This window comes from Bombina bombina, chromosome 8, assembly GCF_027579735.1.
Source record: "Bombina bombina isolate aBomBom1 chromosome 8, aBomBom1.pri, whole genome shotgun sequence".
Taxonomy (NCBI): Eukaryota; Metazoa; Chordata; class Amphibia; order Anura; family Bombinatoridae; genus Bombina; species Bombina bombina.
Genome location: NC_069506.1, coordinates 60252416 through 60271037, shown reverse-complemented (window position 1 = coordinate 60271037; position 18622 = coordinate 60252416). Strand labels below are relative to the sequence as shown.

Here is an 18622-nt window from a genome sequence, read left to right as displayed (position 1 = left end):
TTTTTTTCTAAAAAAGACAAAGCACAGTAATGCAGTTTGAAACATTCTATTTTAGAAGGTAAAGAGAAAATGCTGAGTATAATTTTCCTTTAATAGTAAATCACTTTGGATTTTTTCCTTGCGTTTCTGCTGAATGCATATGTTTTGCTTTACAATTTTTTTTTATATTTTTCATTTTTTGCTCTTATTTCTGTTTATTTTTTCCTGTTGCGTATTTACTTTTTTTTAATCATAAGATTTTAGTACACATGATCATCTCATCACGAATATTTCTGAGGTCTAATAAACTGCTCAAGTTGCTGTCTTTTGCTATCATTTATACTTAGCCCCCTTTTCTGCACTTTGGATCAGATAACATCAGACCTCATTTAAACCTCTTATTTGTATCACTTCCCAAAATATCCTGGATCCAATCTTAGACTGGAAGATGTTAAGGAATTCAATGGAATTTTGTGGGCTGGCTAGCCTGGGTATTGTCACGCTGATGCAGTTCTAAAGAAGATAGATCAGCTCCTATATCATGACAATCCAACAAATGTGGGATGGTTGGTCGTTCTATTATCATTGACTTTTAGACTGTGATTTTTCTCACTGTATCCAAGGCTGGTGCTACAATAGAGGCAGACTGGGGCGCCCCTTCAAGGGAGCGTATGCAAATTTGATGCATGACATATATTTATTTTAATTCATATATTTATATTTTGAAGCCTAACTTGGGCATATGTAGTGGCATAATGACTGGAATGAGAGGGGACTCCCATGAAACATAGGGAGGCGGAGAGTGCAGGTCAGTCAGAACAATTAGAAGCATCTTGCTGAAATATCTCACAGCACAGCCCCTGCACTCTCTGCAAAACTTTAGCAGCCTCTATAAAAGTCGGTGGAGCCAACCAATGACAGCAGTGGAACTCACCTCCACTAGGGATGATCGAATGTGGTAAAGTGCAATTTGCTTGGTAGAATGAATAGTCCTGTGGACATTTTTGTTTTGGACAATTGAATGTTGATAAGAACGAAAATGCATAAAAGTTCAGTAATCAAATGTTATTTCCGGTTTTCGAATGATATTTTAATTTTGGAATGTTCACAATTAGATCGAATATCCACATTCGAAATTTTGAATTTAACAAATATGATTCTGAATTTCAGTAGTTCATATAGTAGGGACTTTAGCAAATGAATACATAATAGATACAAATATATTGATTTGAATTTTGCTATTTTGAATATTGCATAATTTGAATATTATTTTGAATGAAAGCATTAGAAATACTATTACAAATATATCAGTTTGAATATATTCTATTTTGAATAGTGCATAATTCGATTCAAATAGAATATGACATTTAAAGGGACATGAAACCCACATTTTTTCTTTCATGATTTAGAAAGAGCATGTCATTTTAAACAACTTTTTAATTTTCTTCTATTATCTAATTTGCATCATTCTCTTGATATCCTTTACTAGATAGGCTTAGTAGCTGCTGATTGGTGGCTGCACATAGATGCCTCATGATTGGCTCACTCATGTGCATTGCTATTTCTTCAACAAAGGATATCTAGACACTGAAGCAAATTAGATAATAGAAGTACATTGCAAAGTTGTTTAAAATTGTATTCTCTATCTGAATAATTGAATACATTTTTTTGGGTTTAGTGTCCCTTTTAAAGACAGCATTAAAAATACTATTACATTAAACGAATATTAGAATGTAGTACATACATTCAAAATTCGAAACAAATGAACAAATGTGTTCAAATTTGTTTTATTTTTTGAATGTTACAAAAAATATTTAACCTCCACCCACAGCTTAATACTAATGGGTATTACTGAGGCTGATGGGAACTCATCACTGACTTTCCTCCAACTTTTGATATACTGCAAGATATCAGTGCATCTTCTTCAAGATGTCTTTTTTTTTCTTCTTGTTTTAATTATCCAGTCTCTGTAAGTTACTTTATGTAATCTTGATCATACTTCCTTTATATCTCAGCTTTTACACACATTCTCTAATGCTTTTCTTTTGCACCTAAATGGTTAAACAGAATTATTTAAGTACATAAGATAGTTTGAGCTATGCTTTTATTTGAGCTATGCATTCCTTGATCTACCATTATATAACTCAATCCACATGTTTCAGATATTTCTTTCAGCTGTGCTTATGTCTTGGAAAATATTGCACTATTACACTCTGACAATGCAACAAATCACCCTCACATGAGAGTGCTTTGTATCTACAACGTCACAACTGGCTGATTTATGTAAACTTAAGCAGATACTGCCATCTGCTGTCAGATTCTAGTAATGAACATATGTACAGCTACACAATCTGTTTTACCCTGCAACTATAACGTTATCTATCTATCTATCTATCTATCTATCTATCTATCTATCTATCTATCTATCTGTCTCTATCTATTTACCCTATCTATCTACTCTATCTATCTATCTGTGTATGTATATATATATATATATATATATATATATATATATATATATATATATATATATATATATAAAATACTGTTCAATGTACAGTGTTACCCTCCTTAGGACATCTGCCTGGGTGCAAACATGCAATGAATACTCCTGGAAAAACGAATGCACTCGTCTCTCAGGTCTTTTTAGGTGAAGAAAAAACAATCTCTTTAATGGAACGTTTTCAGGGAATTCTTCCCCTTCATCAGCACAAATTTAGTGTCAAACATGCAAACTTATATACACATATGTGAAATTAAACAATGCCAAATACCTGTGATCACTCAGTGAACTGGCGCCAAACAATCTATGTGGAACGCATAATTTGCGTTCCACTACGTGTAAACCGGAAGTGGTATCACCTATTCTATTTCTGGTTATGAAAATAAAGTGTAAAATCTATACCTTTGTGGTTTTTAATTGTGTGAAAATTTGAGGTACATTATAAATTACATTTTGAACTTGTGCAAAATGTATCTCAAAGTGCCCCTAGTGTGGGGTTAAATTATTTACAGGCTGCGATCGCAAGTAGCGATCGTGTGCATCATCGTGCTCAAAACACTGGTGCATTAAGCTATCCATCTGGTTTGTGACAGCTCTTCTGTATACCCATGTGATTTTTATCTCACCCTGATGTGCCGGTGCTGCACTCGGGATCGTTGGTTGTTATGTTGGTTGGCATGGTAACAAGTTCAAGCCGGAACTACTTGGTGCATTAATATGTATACTGGGATTTGAGTCACCAGTTACGTTACATATCATGTATCTATGCACCGTCAAATGCCATCCATCATATCAAAGGGTTGGACTACATTCTTCAGTGATATACTGAACATTGGTGTAGTTGCTGTCTATTGTAAGGTTATTCCTTAATGCATATGTGGCGACCAAATATTTACACAATGGTCGCCACATATGCATTAAGGAATAACCTTACAATAGACAGCAACTACACCAATGTTCAGTATATCACTGAAGAATGTAGTCCAACCCTTTGATATGATGGATGGCATTTGACAATGCATAGATATATGATATGTAACGTAACTGGTGACTCAAATCCCAGTATACATATTAATGCACCAAGTAGTTCCGGCTTGAACTTGTTACCATGCCAACCAACATAACAACCAACGATCCTGAGTGCGGCACCGGCACATCAGGGTGAGATAAAAATCACATGGGTATACAGAAGAGCTGTCACAAACCAGACCAGATGGATAGCTTAATGCACCAGTGTTTTGAGCACGATGATGCGCATGATCGCTACTTGCGATCGCAGCCTGTAAATAATTTAACCCCACACTAGGGGCACTTTGAGATAAATTTAGCACAAGTTCAAAATGTAATTTATAATGTATCTCAAATTTTCACACAATTAAAAACCACAAAGGTATAGATTTTACACTTTATTTTTGTAACCGGAAATAGAATAGGTGATACCACTTGCGGTTTACACGTAGTGGAACGCAAATTATGCGTTCCACATAGATTGTTTGGCGCCAGTTCACTGAGTGATCACAGGTATTTGGCATTGTTTAATTTCACATATGTGTATATAAGTTTGCATGTTTGACACTAAATCTATGCTGATGAAGGGGAAGAATTCCCTGAAAACATTCCATTAAAGAGATTGTTTTTTCTTCACCTAAAAAGACCTGAGAGTGCATTAGTTTTTCCAGGAGTATATATATATAAATAAAAACAAATTTATAGATATATAAATAGAATATCCATATGATTTCTTAAAAATAGTTTAAGCAAGAAAGAGCCCCAGGTTTCTGAAGTCACCTTACTTTTTATTGAAAGTAATAGGATTTACAATTATTGTTAACAACATTATTAAAGGGACATGAAACCCAAATTTTTTCTTTCATGATTTAGAAAGAGCATACAATTATAAACAACTTTCTAATTTACTTCTATTAGCTATTGTGCTTCATTCTCTTGATATTCTTTGCTGAAAAGCATATCTAGATATGCTTAGTAGCTGCTGATTGGTAGCTGCACATAGATGCCTCCTGTGATTGGTTCACCGTGTGCATTTCTATTTCTTCATTAAAGTATATCTAAAGAATGAAGCAAATTAGGTAATAGAAGTAAATTGGAATGTTGTTTAAAATTATATTCTCTACCTTAAAGGGACATAATACTCATATGCTAAATCACTTAAAACTAATGCAGTATAACTGTAAAAAGCTGACAGGAAAATATCACCTGAGAATCTCTATGTAAAAAAGGAAGATATTTTACCTCACAATCTCCTCAGCTCAGCAGAGTAAGTTCTGTGTAAAAAGTTATACTCAGCTGCTCCCAGCTGCAGGTAAAAAATTATAAAAAAATGAAGAAATTAACTGCAGCCAATCAGCATCAGCAGTGCTGAGGTCATGAACTCTTTACTGTGATCTCATGAGATTTGTCTTAACTCTCATGTGATTTCATAGTAAGCTTCCTTTAACTGATTGGTGAAATTATATGAGAGTGCACGAGGCTCATCCCCTAAGCTGTCCTAGGATAGACACACTAAAATGCTGCTTAGAAATCCTTTACAATGGGAGGTGGCTACTGAGGAATTTTTGAGGTAAAATATCTTTCTTTTTTACATAGAGATGTTAAAGTGATATTTTCTAGTCAGCTTTTTACAGCTATGCTGCATCACTTGCAAGTGTTTAAACATTTGGGTATTATGGCCCTTTAATCATGAAAGAAAATGTTTGGGTATAGTGTCCCTTTAAGCTCAAATATACAATTATAGTGACATTGGCTTATAATTGGTTGATAAGATTGCAATGTATTTATGCACATGGTTAGTTAATTAAAATAGTTCATTAAAATGTGTATAGCCTTCTGGCACTGTATATTGCAGTGTGTATCCTTTTTATACTAATTGCATATTGCAATGGTTTAATGACAACAATATGACATTTTGGCAAAGCTTAATTGCATCAGTAACAGAAGTAATGACAATTAAAGGATTTAAGAAGGTTTCCCAGAGCAACAATAAGAGTTGACTGTAGACTTATGCATTATATTGTGTTTGTTGATATTTACAATTAGTTAAAGGAATATGAAACCCAACATTTTTATTTCATGATTCAGGCAGAGCATACATTTTAAAAAAATATGTACTTCAATTATCTAATTTATTCCATTCTGTTGGTATCCTATGTTGAACAGCATACCTGTGTAGTCTCATGGGCTGGGAGATAGCAGCTGATTGATCGTTGTACATGTATGGCTCTTGTCATTGGCTTACTGATGTATTTGACTAGCTCCCAGTAGTGCATTGCTGCTTCTTCAATAAAGGATACCAAGAGAACAAAGAAAAATTAATAATAGGAGTAAATTGGAAAGTTGTTTAAAATTGTATGCACTATCTGAATCATGAAATAAAAATGTTAGGTTTCGTGTTTGTTTTAATTAATTAGATGGAATTCTAATTACTATGTCACAGACACACACACCAGCACACACACAAACACGCCAAGTTAAACATATAAATCAAATCATTACAGTAATCTACAGACCATTGACACAATATCTCACATATAGGGGCCGAATTATCAAGCTCGAAATTGACAAGATACCCCTTGTTTCTGAGGCGGCGGACAGAAATCAACCCGATCGAATATGATTGGGTTGATTGACACCCCCTGCTAGCGGCCAATTGGCCGTGAATCTGTAGAGGGCGGTATTGCACAAGCTGTTCTGGTGAACTGCTTGTGCAATGATGAATGCCGACAGTGTATGCTGTCTGCGTTTATCGATGTGCAGCAGACATGATATGCTACATCGTATCATGTCCGCTTGCACTTTGATAAATATGCCCCTTAGTCACTTCAACACCCTTAGTAGCCGTACATTCATTTCCTTTAAACTATAGCAGAGTGCATCCTGTGTGATAACTTAGTAAAACACCTTCAAACAGGAAGTTGGGAGTAAGTTAAAGGGACATTACTCGATTTTTCTTTGCATAAATATTTTGTAGATGACTCATTTATATAGCCCATACAGGTTATTATTTTTTTTTAAAAAAAATGTATTGTTTTGCTTATTTTTAAATAACATTGTGCAGATTTTCAGACTCCTAACCAAGCCCTAAAGTTTTATGAGAATACTGATGTTTACCTACTCCAGCTTGCTTCTGTTTGTGTATAGTCTTTTCATATGCAAAGGAAGGGGGAGGGGGGAGTGTCTGCTATTTCCCACTTAAAGTGGGTGTTCCAGTAACCTTTTCAACCTAGCAAAACTGGAAGCTTCTAAGTAAGTTTTTAAATGGTTTTATTCTGGATTTTTATATCAGCATTTGTGCATATTATTCTTTATAGTAGTGTCTATTACATGCAGTTATATGAAAATTGGTGTATACTGTCCCTTTAAAGGGACATGATTTCATGATGCAGATAGAGCATACAGTATTAAGCAACATAACTACAGTAGGTATGCTCAGAAGCAAGAATGCACTACTGATTGGTGGTTGAATCATGAAAGTTTAATTTTTACTAGACTGTCCCTTTAAAAATGAGATCACAACAAAAGTAAATTTGATAATAGAAGTAAATTTTATATTTCTATTTGACTTGTGAAAGTTTAATTTTGATGTTCAGTCCCCCTTTTATGGGTTGGGGGTGCTACAATAATAATTGATGAGCTTAGAACTTCATCTCCGATAACTACCACTTTATGTGACTGTCATGAAAAGCAGGGAATATTTCTGACAGTATTTTTATCCATAAATGAGCCATTATTGACAGATAGTTAGATTCAATACATGGGTAAATAGAGTAAAAACGATCTACATAAAACATATGCATAAAAAAAAACAACAAAAAAAACAAAACAGTTAATGGGACATAAAACCCAAAACTTTTATGATTTAGATAGAACATACCATTTCAAACCACTTTCCAGTTTACCACTGTTGTCAAATTTTGCTTTATTCTCTTGATATCCTTTGTTGAAGGACAAGCAAAGTACTACTGAGAGATAGCTGAATACATCAGGTAAGCCAATGGCAAGAGGCATATATGTGCAGCCGCCAATCAGCAGCTAGCTCTTAGGCAGGGATAGGCAAGGTGTCCGTACACGGACACTGGTGTCCGTGACTGGCCCTTGCAGTGTCCACCACACAGTTTGTGGTGGGGAGGAAGGGGTAGGACAGATGAATGCTGGTCTTGACACTTCTCCTTGACGCAAGTGGCACCACATTTTGCAGGATTGGGGCTGTGCCCACGTGATGTCAATCAGTAGCAAAAAAGTGAGTGAAAGAAAGGAGCAAGCTGCCTGCAGTGCAGCCTGTATCAACCACCCATGAGTCATGACCCGTACCAATTCCTTGATGTGGGGCAGCGTTGGTGCTGGTGTCTGTGTGTAGAAGTAGCAGACCGCTGCCTACTCAAAAAAACCTTACCTAACCAAATTAGTAACCAACCATGATGATCCTTTGATTAACATCAAGGTGGGTGGGTTTGGTCAGGAGTTGCAGAGCCCCCAAGCAACCTCTTTAAACTGGCGGCTCTGTCTTCAATCATTCTCAGACAGTATCCTGTGTCCCAGCAGCAGGAGTCTCCAGGTTTCTATTTAAACAGGGGTCCCAGACTCCCCCCAATCCTGTGTCCCAGCAACAGGTTTCTCCTGGAGGCTCCTGCTGCTGGGACACATGATACCGTCTGAGAAGGATTGGAGTCAGAGCAGTCAATTTAAAGAGCCTGCTGTCCTGTTTGCACTGGGACCCCCAGTGAATTTATTAGCAGCCAGGTGTCTGCATTCTGAGAACACCCAGGGGAGAGTGAGGGGTTAAAACAGGCTCTCTGCAGGGAATAGATCTAGGAGACCTGCTAACAATTCTGTCCTGCTTCTTCTCAGGTGGAATTCAGTCCTGCTTCACCACAGATGCATATTTTATTTCTGCATGCTGATGGGAGTACATGAAAAGTGCTGCCCATGCTGTATGGAACATTGCTTTGCTGTAGGGGGGATATCCAGTGAGGGAGGGATTATAAATAAACTGCCCTGACTAGATTGGTGTCTGTAATGCCGCTCTCCTGATTTAAAGAAACATAGAATGTGTCAGCAGATTGGAACCATTCGGCCCATCTAGTCTGCCCAATTTTCTAAATACATTCATTAGTTCCTGGCCTTATCTTTTACCTAGCATAGACTTATGCTTATCCCATGCATATTTAAACTCCTTCACTGTCTCTGCCACATCTGCTGGATGGCCATTCCACCATGCATCCACTACCCTCTCGGTAAAGTGAGTGTTTTTTTGTTTCTAATTTGAAATGTACCTTGGTGTCCTTCACTAAGATCTTTACTTTGGAAAATGTCCGCCACAGCCCTGGCCTGTGCCTATCCCTGCTCTTAGGGCAATACTGCTCCGTAGTCTACCTAGGTATGCTTTTCAACAAAGGATTGTGAAAGTTTAATTTTGACTTTAAAAATTTTTTAAAAAAAATGACGGCCTTGTCAGCTTTGAAATAGTGAGACTCGGCCGTGAGATAAAAATACTTGACAATGGCCATAGAGGCCTTATGTATTTTACATGCTAGGGTTAAAAATATGTGAAAAATCCTGACCATGCCTCTAGCATTCACAAGAACACCAGTAACCAGACCGTCGTTGGGTCTGCAAGATCGTCAGGACACCTTTCAGTCTATCCTTCAAGACTACTTTACCATAATACCAAAGAGTAGACGTGCATTCTGATATTCGTTTTGTTTTATGAAACGAATATCTGAACGAATGCACTAATTTGTTAGTATACATTAGTTTCTTTTAAATCACCCTTAAAAGGTAAAATACCTATAGCAAGATGGGGAGCCGCGCTAATCCCAACCCTCTTCACAGAGCCCAGGGCTTAGTGTCGCACCAAGCCTCCTATTTAGCGCAACTCTTGGCTTTGTGAAGAAGAGTTGGGATTAGCGCAGCTTTTTCACCTGCATTAAAAGAACATTAATATTCATTTAAACGAAAACTAATGTGAATGTTCCAGAATATTCAGTATTCGTTTCATTTTTAACAAAACAAATACTAAATAGTGCAGGAAACGAATATTCTGAAAAACTCAATTTTTCAGAATATTCATTCCAATGATTTGTCTGAAACAATTTATTCAGCACGGAACAAGTCTACAGCAGACATACAAATATTTTACAATCACAAACCTTTATATGAATCGTTTTGCAAGCTTGTTGAAATGTCAATATTGTTATTCTGCATTGCTAGCAGATCTGTATATCAAGGGGCGGAGCTACCATTGGTTTAGCGGCCCCAGGGTCCAAGTGCTGGGGAGGGCCCTAAGTAGCCATCTATCATCAAAATCATTATACAGAGCGGCATGCATATTATTACTATTGCTTACCTTTTGAGTTACCTTTGGGTTCGAAATGGCTCGTGGGCCATGGCTTGGACAGCCCTGCTTAAAGGGACAGTATGCTATAAAATAGTTTTTCTCTTAATGTTTTTACAAATACGTTTTGTACCAGCTGCAGAGTATAAAATGTATGAGATTTGCATTTTAAGGTTTATTTGTGTATATGAATTAGCTGGTTTTGTGTTTTGAAGCCACAACCTAATAAAACGGGTTCAGCTTGTAGGTATAATCAGATCTCATTACTTTATCACATTGTGTACATATACATGCTTCTTTATCTTATATCTGTCTATAAACCAATCACCAATACTTGGAAAGAACAATGGAAAATTAACATTCTATTACCTTATCTCTTCTATACCCTCATGGGAGTGTAATTTCTTCTGCTGGCTGTGATTACACAGCTTGGCCTTAAGGAAAAAAACTTTCATGATGGGTGGGGATACCACACTCTAAATCAACTATTTAAAAAAGCCTAAATAAGGGCAATGGAAATACTTGTAAACAATTTAATACACCGTAACACTCCAGCAGGTAAAGTGGATCATTGGGAACAAATTAAAGGGGAGAACATTTTTGAGTAAACTGTCCCTTTAGGACAGATACTGGAATTGGTGGTTTTGTGTTTCCCCTACCTTACAAACACTCTCAGCCCTATTGACTAGTGATGCCTTACACTGTTCTCCACAGAAAATTTTCCCAGCCGGGATGCATTATGAAGTAGCCAGTTAGAAGCAGTGAAATACTATGTATTATTATAACATTTCCTTCTATCTAAAGCACAAATGCATTGTATTATTTATTACAAATTTATTTAATGATAATTTGTGCACTAACATTTTTAATATTAACTAATTATACCCGTATACTGACTTAAAGGGATAGAAAGATCAAAAATTAAATGTGCATGGGTGCATTACAATTTGAAATAGAAATGTTTGCAATATATTTCCATTAGCAAAAATAGGTCTAGTAAAAATAATTACTGTTCCTCAGGGGCATATGCACATATGCTGTGAGTTCCCCGTGCCCCAGCAATCAAACACCACACCTTTTCAGAGAGTCTAATGTAGGCTTATATCAGTCTTCCGTGCACCAGCAATCAAAAACCACATCTTTTCAGAGAGTCTTATGTAGGCTTATATCAGTCTTTCTCAACCGTTGTCCTCAAGTACCCCCAACGGGACAGGTTTTCATTATAGCTGAACCAGTGCACAAGTGAAGTAATCAGCTGATCAAACTATGGATAAGTCTAAATTATACTATTACTTTCAAATGGGTGTGTTTCGATTGCAGAACGGAGTGGTTGGAGCAGTTGAACAGTAGGTCGTCAATACTCAAGTAACCCGCTTGCTTGCTCTGCTGCAAAGTGTCCCTGGAATTTTTTTTTAAATGTTGGCAACTATGGTAACCATGGTTACTAAACCTGCTCTCACCAATCAGCTGATTATTTCACCTGTGCACTGGTTTAGCTATAATGAAAACCAGGCCTGTTGAGGTAGTTGAGGACCGCGGTTGAGAAACAATGGCTCATATGAGACAAATTAAGTCTTCACTTACACTCTACGCACTACCGCCATCTCTGTGAGGGACCCTGCACCAGTATTCAAAAAACGTGTCTGTTCAGAGAGCCAGAAGTGGCGTATATGACACAAATTTCAACTTCACAGAAGCAGTACACACTGTTTTAAATAAAAACGCTCACTTTATTTTGCCCTGCAAATAAGTAGCATCCAGTTGCATATTGCAAAAAGAAAACCTTAAAGTATCACTTGAAAATTAATGGATAAGTAAAGTGTCTGATCATGTCTTATCTCTTTGAACACACAGGTTGTAAGCTTTGCCAGTTTGAAGTATGATACATCTTATGAGTGGATGGTTCTTTGTGTACTCTGGTGCACTGTAGTACAAGCTTTGCTCCTGCCCATATTTCTCTGGGCCTGTGATCGCTACCGAGCGGATGTTAAATCTGTATGGGATAAGTGCATTGCTATTATGGCCAATGATGATACAGATGAAGGTAAGTCCTAATTTCTCAACCTCTATTGCATGTTATCCTGAGGTAACTTTGGCTTTAATCAAAGTGGTATGCCAGAGATTGCCCTTAAATTTTCAAAATAAGTACTCCTGGTGCAGATTCAGAAAAAAATCAGAATCAGTGATGGTCAACTTCCTAACGCATGGAGGCCGCAGATGAATATTTTAGAAGTTTTCAAGGGCCGCATGTAAATGTATGGATATTAAAACACAAATAATAACATAACTCCCAAAAATGTCCATTGGCACATGGACAGATTCAGGTAAGGTTGCAGGGAATTCATTATCTGCCCATATTTTTAGTTCCGTTTTTTTCATTTAGTGACAAAAAAAGGCACACATTCTTAGTTCTGTATTTCCAAGGTTCCCGAAAAACTAGTACAGATGGGGACATGTGGCCCATGGCAGGGGTGTAACTACAGGGGTCTTAGAGGTCTCACTTGAGGTTGGGCCCACACCTCTAGGGGGCTTGTCTGGGCCCTGCAATCAGTAATGGAGTAAATCCATCTTTATCATGCCTGGTCACAGGTTTACAGTTTAAGGGAAGTGTATGGATTTGCCTTTACAATATGATAACAGAGTTTCCAACATGGTTGCCATCATGTTGATACAGTATCCCACAACCCAGTATAATATATAGATAAAGGCCTTACTCCAAACAGCCAAGAACTCTGGAAGCATAGATAGCCTTGTGCAGTCCATAAATAGGACAAACAAGGCTGTAGAAGTCCAAAGGACTTAGTTACATCATAAGTTTAAGAGGCCTAAAAATCTCAAATTAAGAAATTGTTCCCTAGAGTTTTTAGGACCTGGGCAGAAGAAAGGACCACTTTCTAAGACTGATAGTATCCAGTGAAACTGTTCCTTAGCAAACATATATCCTGATGGAATTTAAAGTAAATCTGCAAGACAGATCAAAAGCTTAGACACCTTACTAGCTGAGAACAAGGTAAACAGGAAGAGGACCTTCCAAACGTACAACCCATGCAATAGTTCAAAAAGATCCGTTTGTAGAGCTGCAAAACACAGACTAAGACTCCAGGAAGAGAAACTGTATGAATAACATGCTTAGGGGTAGATATATTAAGCAGCAGATGCTGCTTAATCCGCCCGAGGTTTCAGGTCCACCTGAAATTTAAGTTAAGAAGCAGCGGTCATAAGACCCCTGCTCCTTAACTTGTCCGCCACCACTGCAATCATCCTGATCCAATCCGATCTGGATGATTGACACCCCCTGCTAGCGGTCGATTGGCCGCAAATGTGCAGGGGGGCGGCATTGCATAAGCATTTCACATTGCTTGTGCAATGATAAATGCCGACAGGGTATGCTGTTGGCATTTAGCAAGGTTGAGCGGACAGGATTCACTACAGCGAATCATGTCCGCTCGACCTTGGATACATTTCCCCTTAGTGTTAATGAAACCTGCATGAGAATCTCAGGAGATATAGCACAGAGAGAATAGATAATGTTCTTTAAGAGAATTGACAAGATAATGACTCCAATGAGAAAAAAACGGACAAATACCAATATTCGAATTAAAGGCTGCAAGAAAATCTGAACATCAGGAATATTAGTTACGTTTCTGTTATATAGAAGTAACAGAAAATAATCTGCACTTTAAAAGAACTGACTGACAAACCTTCCCCAAACCGTGTTGAAGAAAAACCGAGCTCTTAAGGTATCTTAACGGAATCCAATGCTATCTTATTTCCTACCACAACAAAAGGTTAGCCACACCATGTGGTAGATGTGTTTGTTAACAGGCTTTCCAGCTTGAAAAGGTTTCAAACACCTTGCCAGAAAACCCTGTTGCACAAGATTAAAGGGATATGAAACCTATTTTTTTCTTTCTTTCATAATTCAGATAGAGCATTCAATTTTAAGAAACTTTCTAATTTACTCATATTCTCAATTTTTCTTAATTCTCTTCGTATTTTTATTTGAAAAAGCAGGAATGTAAGCTTAGGAGCCGGACCATTTTTGGTTCAGCTCCCTGGGTGGCGTTTGCTGATTGGTGGCTACATTTAGCCACCCATACTCAAACGCTAAACCGGTAACAGACAGATAATATATTAATAATTTGTGTTTTTTTTGTCACTCCAATTAAAAGTCAACATATAAATATGGCAAGCTATTAAAACAGCATGACAAATTCCCATAGGAGTTGCCCTAACATATTACTAAATAGTTATCAACGTCCATAATTCACTCCATGGATCATGTGAAACAAAAGTCCAATTTTCCAAAGTTATTCTGTAAAATGACTCATTAAAGATAATATAAACAGGGAGTAAGAATAATACTTTTTATAATAGGTTTTATAAAGCAGTCATAAAAACACTTGACTGGCAGTAGGAGCAGTGATTTAATCTTTTGTGCCAGTTCTACAAAGAGTGTTGATTTTTTTTATCCCCTTAGTACCACTAACACATACAGTAATGCAATCACTGAAGTATTTTTAAGTAACATATTTGTAAAGCGGCAAGGCACAGAAGGCCTTTAATTTAGTCACAGCTCAAGGAATACAATAAAATGTAAGTGTTGTATACATTTCACTGTACAGCCATTTCAATACTGGACACTTGGCAACCAAATCTGGCATTCCCTAATGTTTAATAAAAGTTTAATTTCCTTATATATTAAGTTATTGTAATAAATGACTAGTATTTAACAGTCAATAAAGTTATACATTTTTTTAGTTTGTTTCAGAGGTTTAAGATATACAATTGAAGTGGCTCTAGACTAGAGTTTATCAGCTCCAGTCTTTAGGAGCCACTAAAAGGCTAGATTTTAGGATTACTAGAATGAAAACTGATCCAATAGTAAGAATTACTGAAAAGCTGATTATATCTACCTTGCTGTAGTTCAGACGTCTTTATCACTGGTATTTTAAAAGATGAGGGTTCTATCAAAGTTGGCCACAAAGCCATATAGCCATATATTAAAGCCATACCTCCCAACATTTCCCAGGGCCTTTCATGATTGAGAGGTGAGGGATAATTGTGGGTGGTGGCCATTAAAGGGGCAGTATACTATAAAATAGTTTTTCCCTTAATGTGTTTTCAATTACTTTTTTTACCAGCTGCAGAGTATAAAATGTATGAGATTTGCTTTTTAAGGCTTATTTGTGTATATGAATGAGCTGAATTTGTGTTTTGAAGCCACAACCTAATAAAATGGGTTGAGCTTGTAGGTATAATCAGATCCCGTTACTTTATCACATTGTGTACACATACCTGCTTCTTTATCTTATATCTGTCCATAAACCAATCACCAATACTTGGAGAGAACAATGGAAAATTAACATTTTATTACCTTATCTCTTCTATAACCCACTGGGAGTGTAATTTATTTTACTGGCTGTGCTAAAACAGCTTGGCCTTGAGGACAAAAACTTTCAGGATGGGTGGGGATACCACAGGCTAAATAAACTATTTCAAATGCCAATATAAGGGTAATGGAAATACTTGTAAACAATTTAATACACTCCAGCAGGTAAAGTGAATAATTAAGGAACAAATTAAATTTTTCAGTAAATAGTCCCTTTAAGTGTTTTTTTGACCATGGCCCGAAGGTGAAGGGTCACAAGTATGCCATGGGCAGAGGCTGTGTGTGATGTGGGCAGGATTGTGGAGGACAGGTCATAGATTGAGCCAGGACAATCCCTGATTTTGCTCTAGAAACTTAGACTTTGCCCTGAAGGAGAAACAGGAGGGACAGTTGGGCAGAGCTTCCAACACAATACAGTCTCATAATATGCAGGATGGTTGGAAAAGATAAAGGCTGGTGACCCCATATTCTACTCCCTACTTCTACCTTTCTTTTTGTGAAATCTTCCATATTCATCCATTGCCTTACTTTGCCCTTTGTACTGCACATTGTTTTTTGGCTTCTCTAAGGAGTGTGGGACAAAGCACAATTTACCTCCTTCTCTCCTCCCTCTCTGTCTCTCTCTATATTTCTCTGTCTTTCTCTATCTCCCACGCAAACATATTAACATGCATGGGCAAACTGTGTACAATCCTTATATCCACCTTACGGTTCCTGGTTCCTTGCTGCTAGCTGCATGTTGCGTCTCAGAAGAATAGATGGTTTTGCTGTAATAAAGTCTTGGAAACTATAAAGTTTTTAATTTGTTACAATTTTCTTCTATCAAATGTATCTCTTTATTTAGATCTCATTGGCTGAGCTTGGTATACAGTAATTAAACTGTTACGATCATTTCTCATCTGAGTGGTCTGAATGTTTATTATAGTTTTTGAAATATTGCCATGTTTAATATCAGTTCATAGCTGTTGTCACCTCTTGCAGAACACAGCGCAGATGGCGGAATTCACTCTGATTTAATTTACGAAAGACCGTATGATTATAATTATGGAGGAGACATTATGACCATGGATCGTATAACCAAATATGACTTTTCAGCATTAGAAAGAGGAATTCCTCAGATCTTCCCATTGAAGGAAGTACAAGATGATAAAATGCACTATCTTCAGGTAAAGTGTTTTAAATCATTCAAAACCAATAAAGACATTATAGAAGAGTTTAAGAGGTGAACAATGTATGTGTCATGTTGTCAAATTAAATACTTAAAGGGACAGTAAAATGTTGAGATATTTATATAAAATGTTAAATTACGTGTAATGAAACAATTTTGCAATATACGTTCATGATTTATTTTGCCTCTTTTTAAATAATTTAGCTCTGAAAATTATTTATTAATTTTTAAAATGTGAAATGCCCATGCTGACTTCTCAAGTATAACCCTGCTACATATCTGTCCCTAATTGGCTTTAACTAATAACAACTGAAAAACAATCGCCTAGATTACGAGTTTTGTCGGTAAAGATAAATATAAATACTAAAATAGCTACAATTTAACTATTAGTTATATTGTAGCTATATTAGGGTTTATTTTATAGGTAAGTATTTAGTTTTAAATAGGAATAATTTATTTAATGTTATTAAATTTAGTTAGTTTAATTTAAATTATATTTAAGTTAGGGGGTGTTAGGGTTAGGTGAGACTTAGGTTTAGGGGTTAATAACTTTATTATAGTAGCAGCGACGTTGGGGGCGGCAGATTAGGGGTTATTAATTGTAGGTAGGTGGCGGCGATGTTGGGGGGGGCAGATTAGGGGGTAATAAAATGTATTATAGTGTTTGAGAGGCGGGAGTGTGGCGGTTTAGGGGTTAATACATTTATTATAGTGGCGGCGAGGTCCGGTCGGCAGATTAGGGGTTAAAAAGCAGAGTTAGGACCCCTTAACGCTGCTTTTTAACCCTAACGCAGAACTTGTACTCTAGCCAATAGATTTTAGACTGATTATAATCAAAGCTAGCCTTGCTGTCAGCAGACTAAAGCTCTGATTGGCTCCTTCAAGCAAACAGTGGGTGGAGTTTGGTTATTGAAAACCAATTTCAGGAAAAATTATGTTTATTTGTTTTAAAAATGTTTAGATTTGGCTGGCAATACAACAGAAGTGTCTTGTATTTACAAGGTGTTTACTGTCCCTTTAAATACCGTAAAGAGACATTTAAATTAAATAATATTTATAATGTATATGAAAGCAGCAGCCTGAGAAGAAACTTATGTTTTAATGTTTTTCCTCCTGGGTAATATGAGGTATGCAGGTCATAGAACAACACATGTATTTAAATTTTAAACCTAGCATAGGTCCAGATGTCTGAAAAAACATATTAAAAGGGACAGCAAAGTTAAAATTAAACTTTAACAATAGAGCATGTCTTTTTAAACAGCTTTCCGATTTAGTTCTGTTATCGGATTCACTTTGTTTTCTTGTTGTCTTTTGTAGAAAAGTATACCTAGGTAGGCTCATGAGCAGCAATACACTACTGGGAGCTAGCTGCTGATTGGTTGCTGCATACCTCTTGTTGTTGGTTCACCCTATTTGTTCATCTATCTCCCGGTAGTGCTTTGCTGCTCCTTCATTAAACGATATTAAGAGAATAGAGCAAATTTTATAACAGAAGTAAATTGCAAAGTTGTTCAAAATAGTACGGTCTATCTGAATCATCGTAGAACCTTTTTGGAGTTTTATGTCCCTTTAACTCATGTCTTAGTCTCCCAACCTAAGAGGTATATTCTATTTCTGTTAAAAAGCTTATCAAGATTCTTCGTTACTGTAAAGTATGAGAATTTACTAAAACAAAAATGTATTATCCCAAACTAGGGGTCATCAACCTTGGCTCTCCAGTGGTTTTGAAACGACATTTGCCATGATGCTTAAAGTGTCTGAGCATCATGGGAAATGTAGTTCCAAAACCTCTGGAGAGCCAAGGTTGATGACCCCTGTCCCAAACTATTTAATCTTCTTATATTCATTATAATCTATATATAAACTATCAGCATATTCCATAGTTTCATGACATTAGACCTATGATTAGATGGATAAATACTAGTTATGTGGAGTGAGATACAGTGAAGAAAATAGGCAAAAGACATGTTTAACCGAGCTTTTACAGATGTGGCCAAATGTATTGGCACTCTTCCACTTTTTTAGGAAAATTAGCAATTTTCTCTAAACGAAGTAAGAATTGACAAAAGTATTTGGTATCCACCATTTTTTATTTCAAATGTAATAGAACAGATACTTCACTTTTGATTTATGACTTCACATATTACTTTAAATAGTAAAAAAAATGGGAATGGCACAGACAAAAATATTGGTACTCAACCTAATATTCCGTAGCACAGTCTTTGTGGACAA

The 18622-nt window shown here is 36.6% G+C and overlaps 1 protein-coding gene across 1 annotated transcript in view; it reads left to right on the top strand.

Moving 5' to 3' along the window:
• The window catches only part of GPR153 (G protein-coupled receptor 153), a 258601-nt gene that overhangs the window by 216681 nt on the left and 23298 nt on the right, over nt 1-18622 (top strand). Inside the window, exons 4-5 of the mRNA XM_053690392.1 lie at nt 11685-11874; nt 16204-16388. Coding sequence (XP_053546367.1) covers nt 11685-11874; nt 16204-16388 — 375 coding nt within the window. The remainder of the gene's footprint in view (nt 1-11684; nt 11875-16203; nt 16389-18622) is intronic.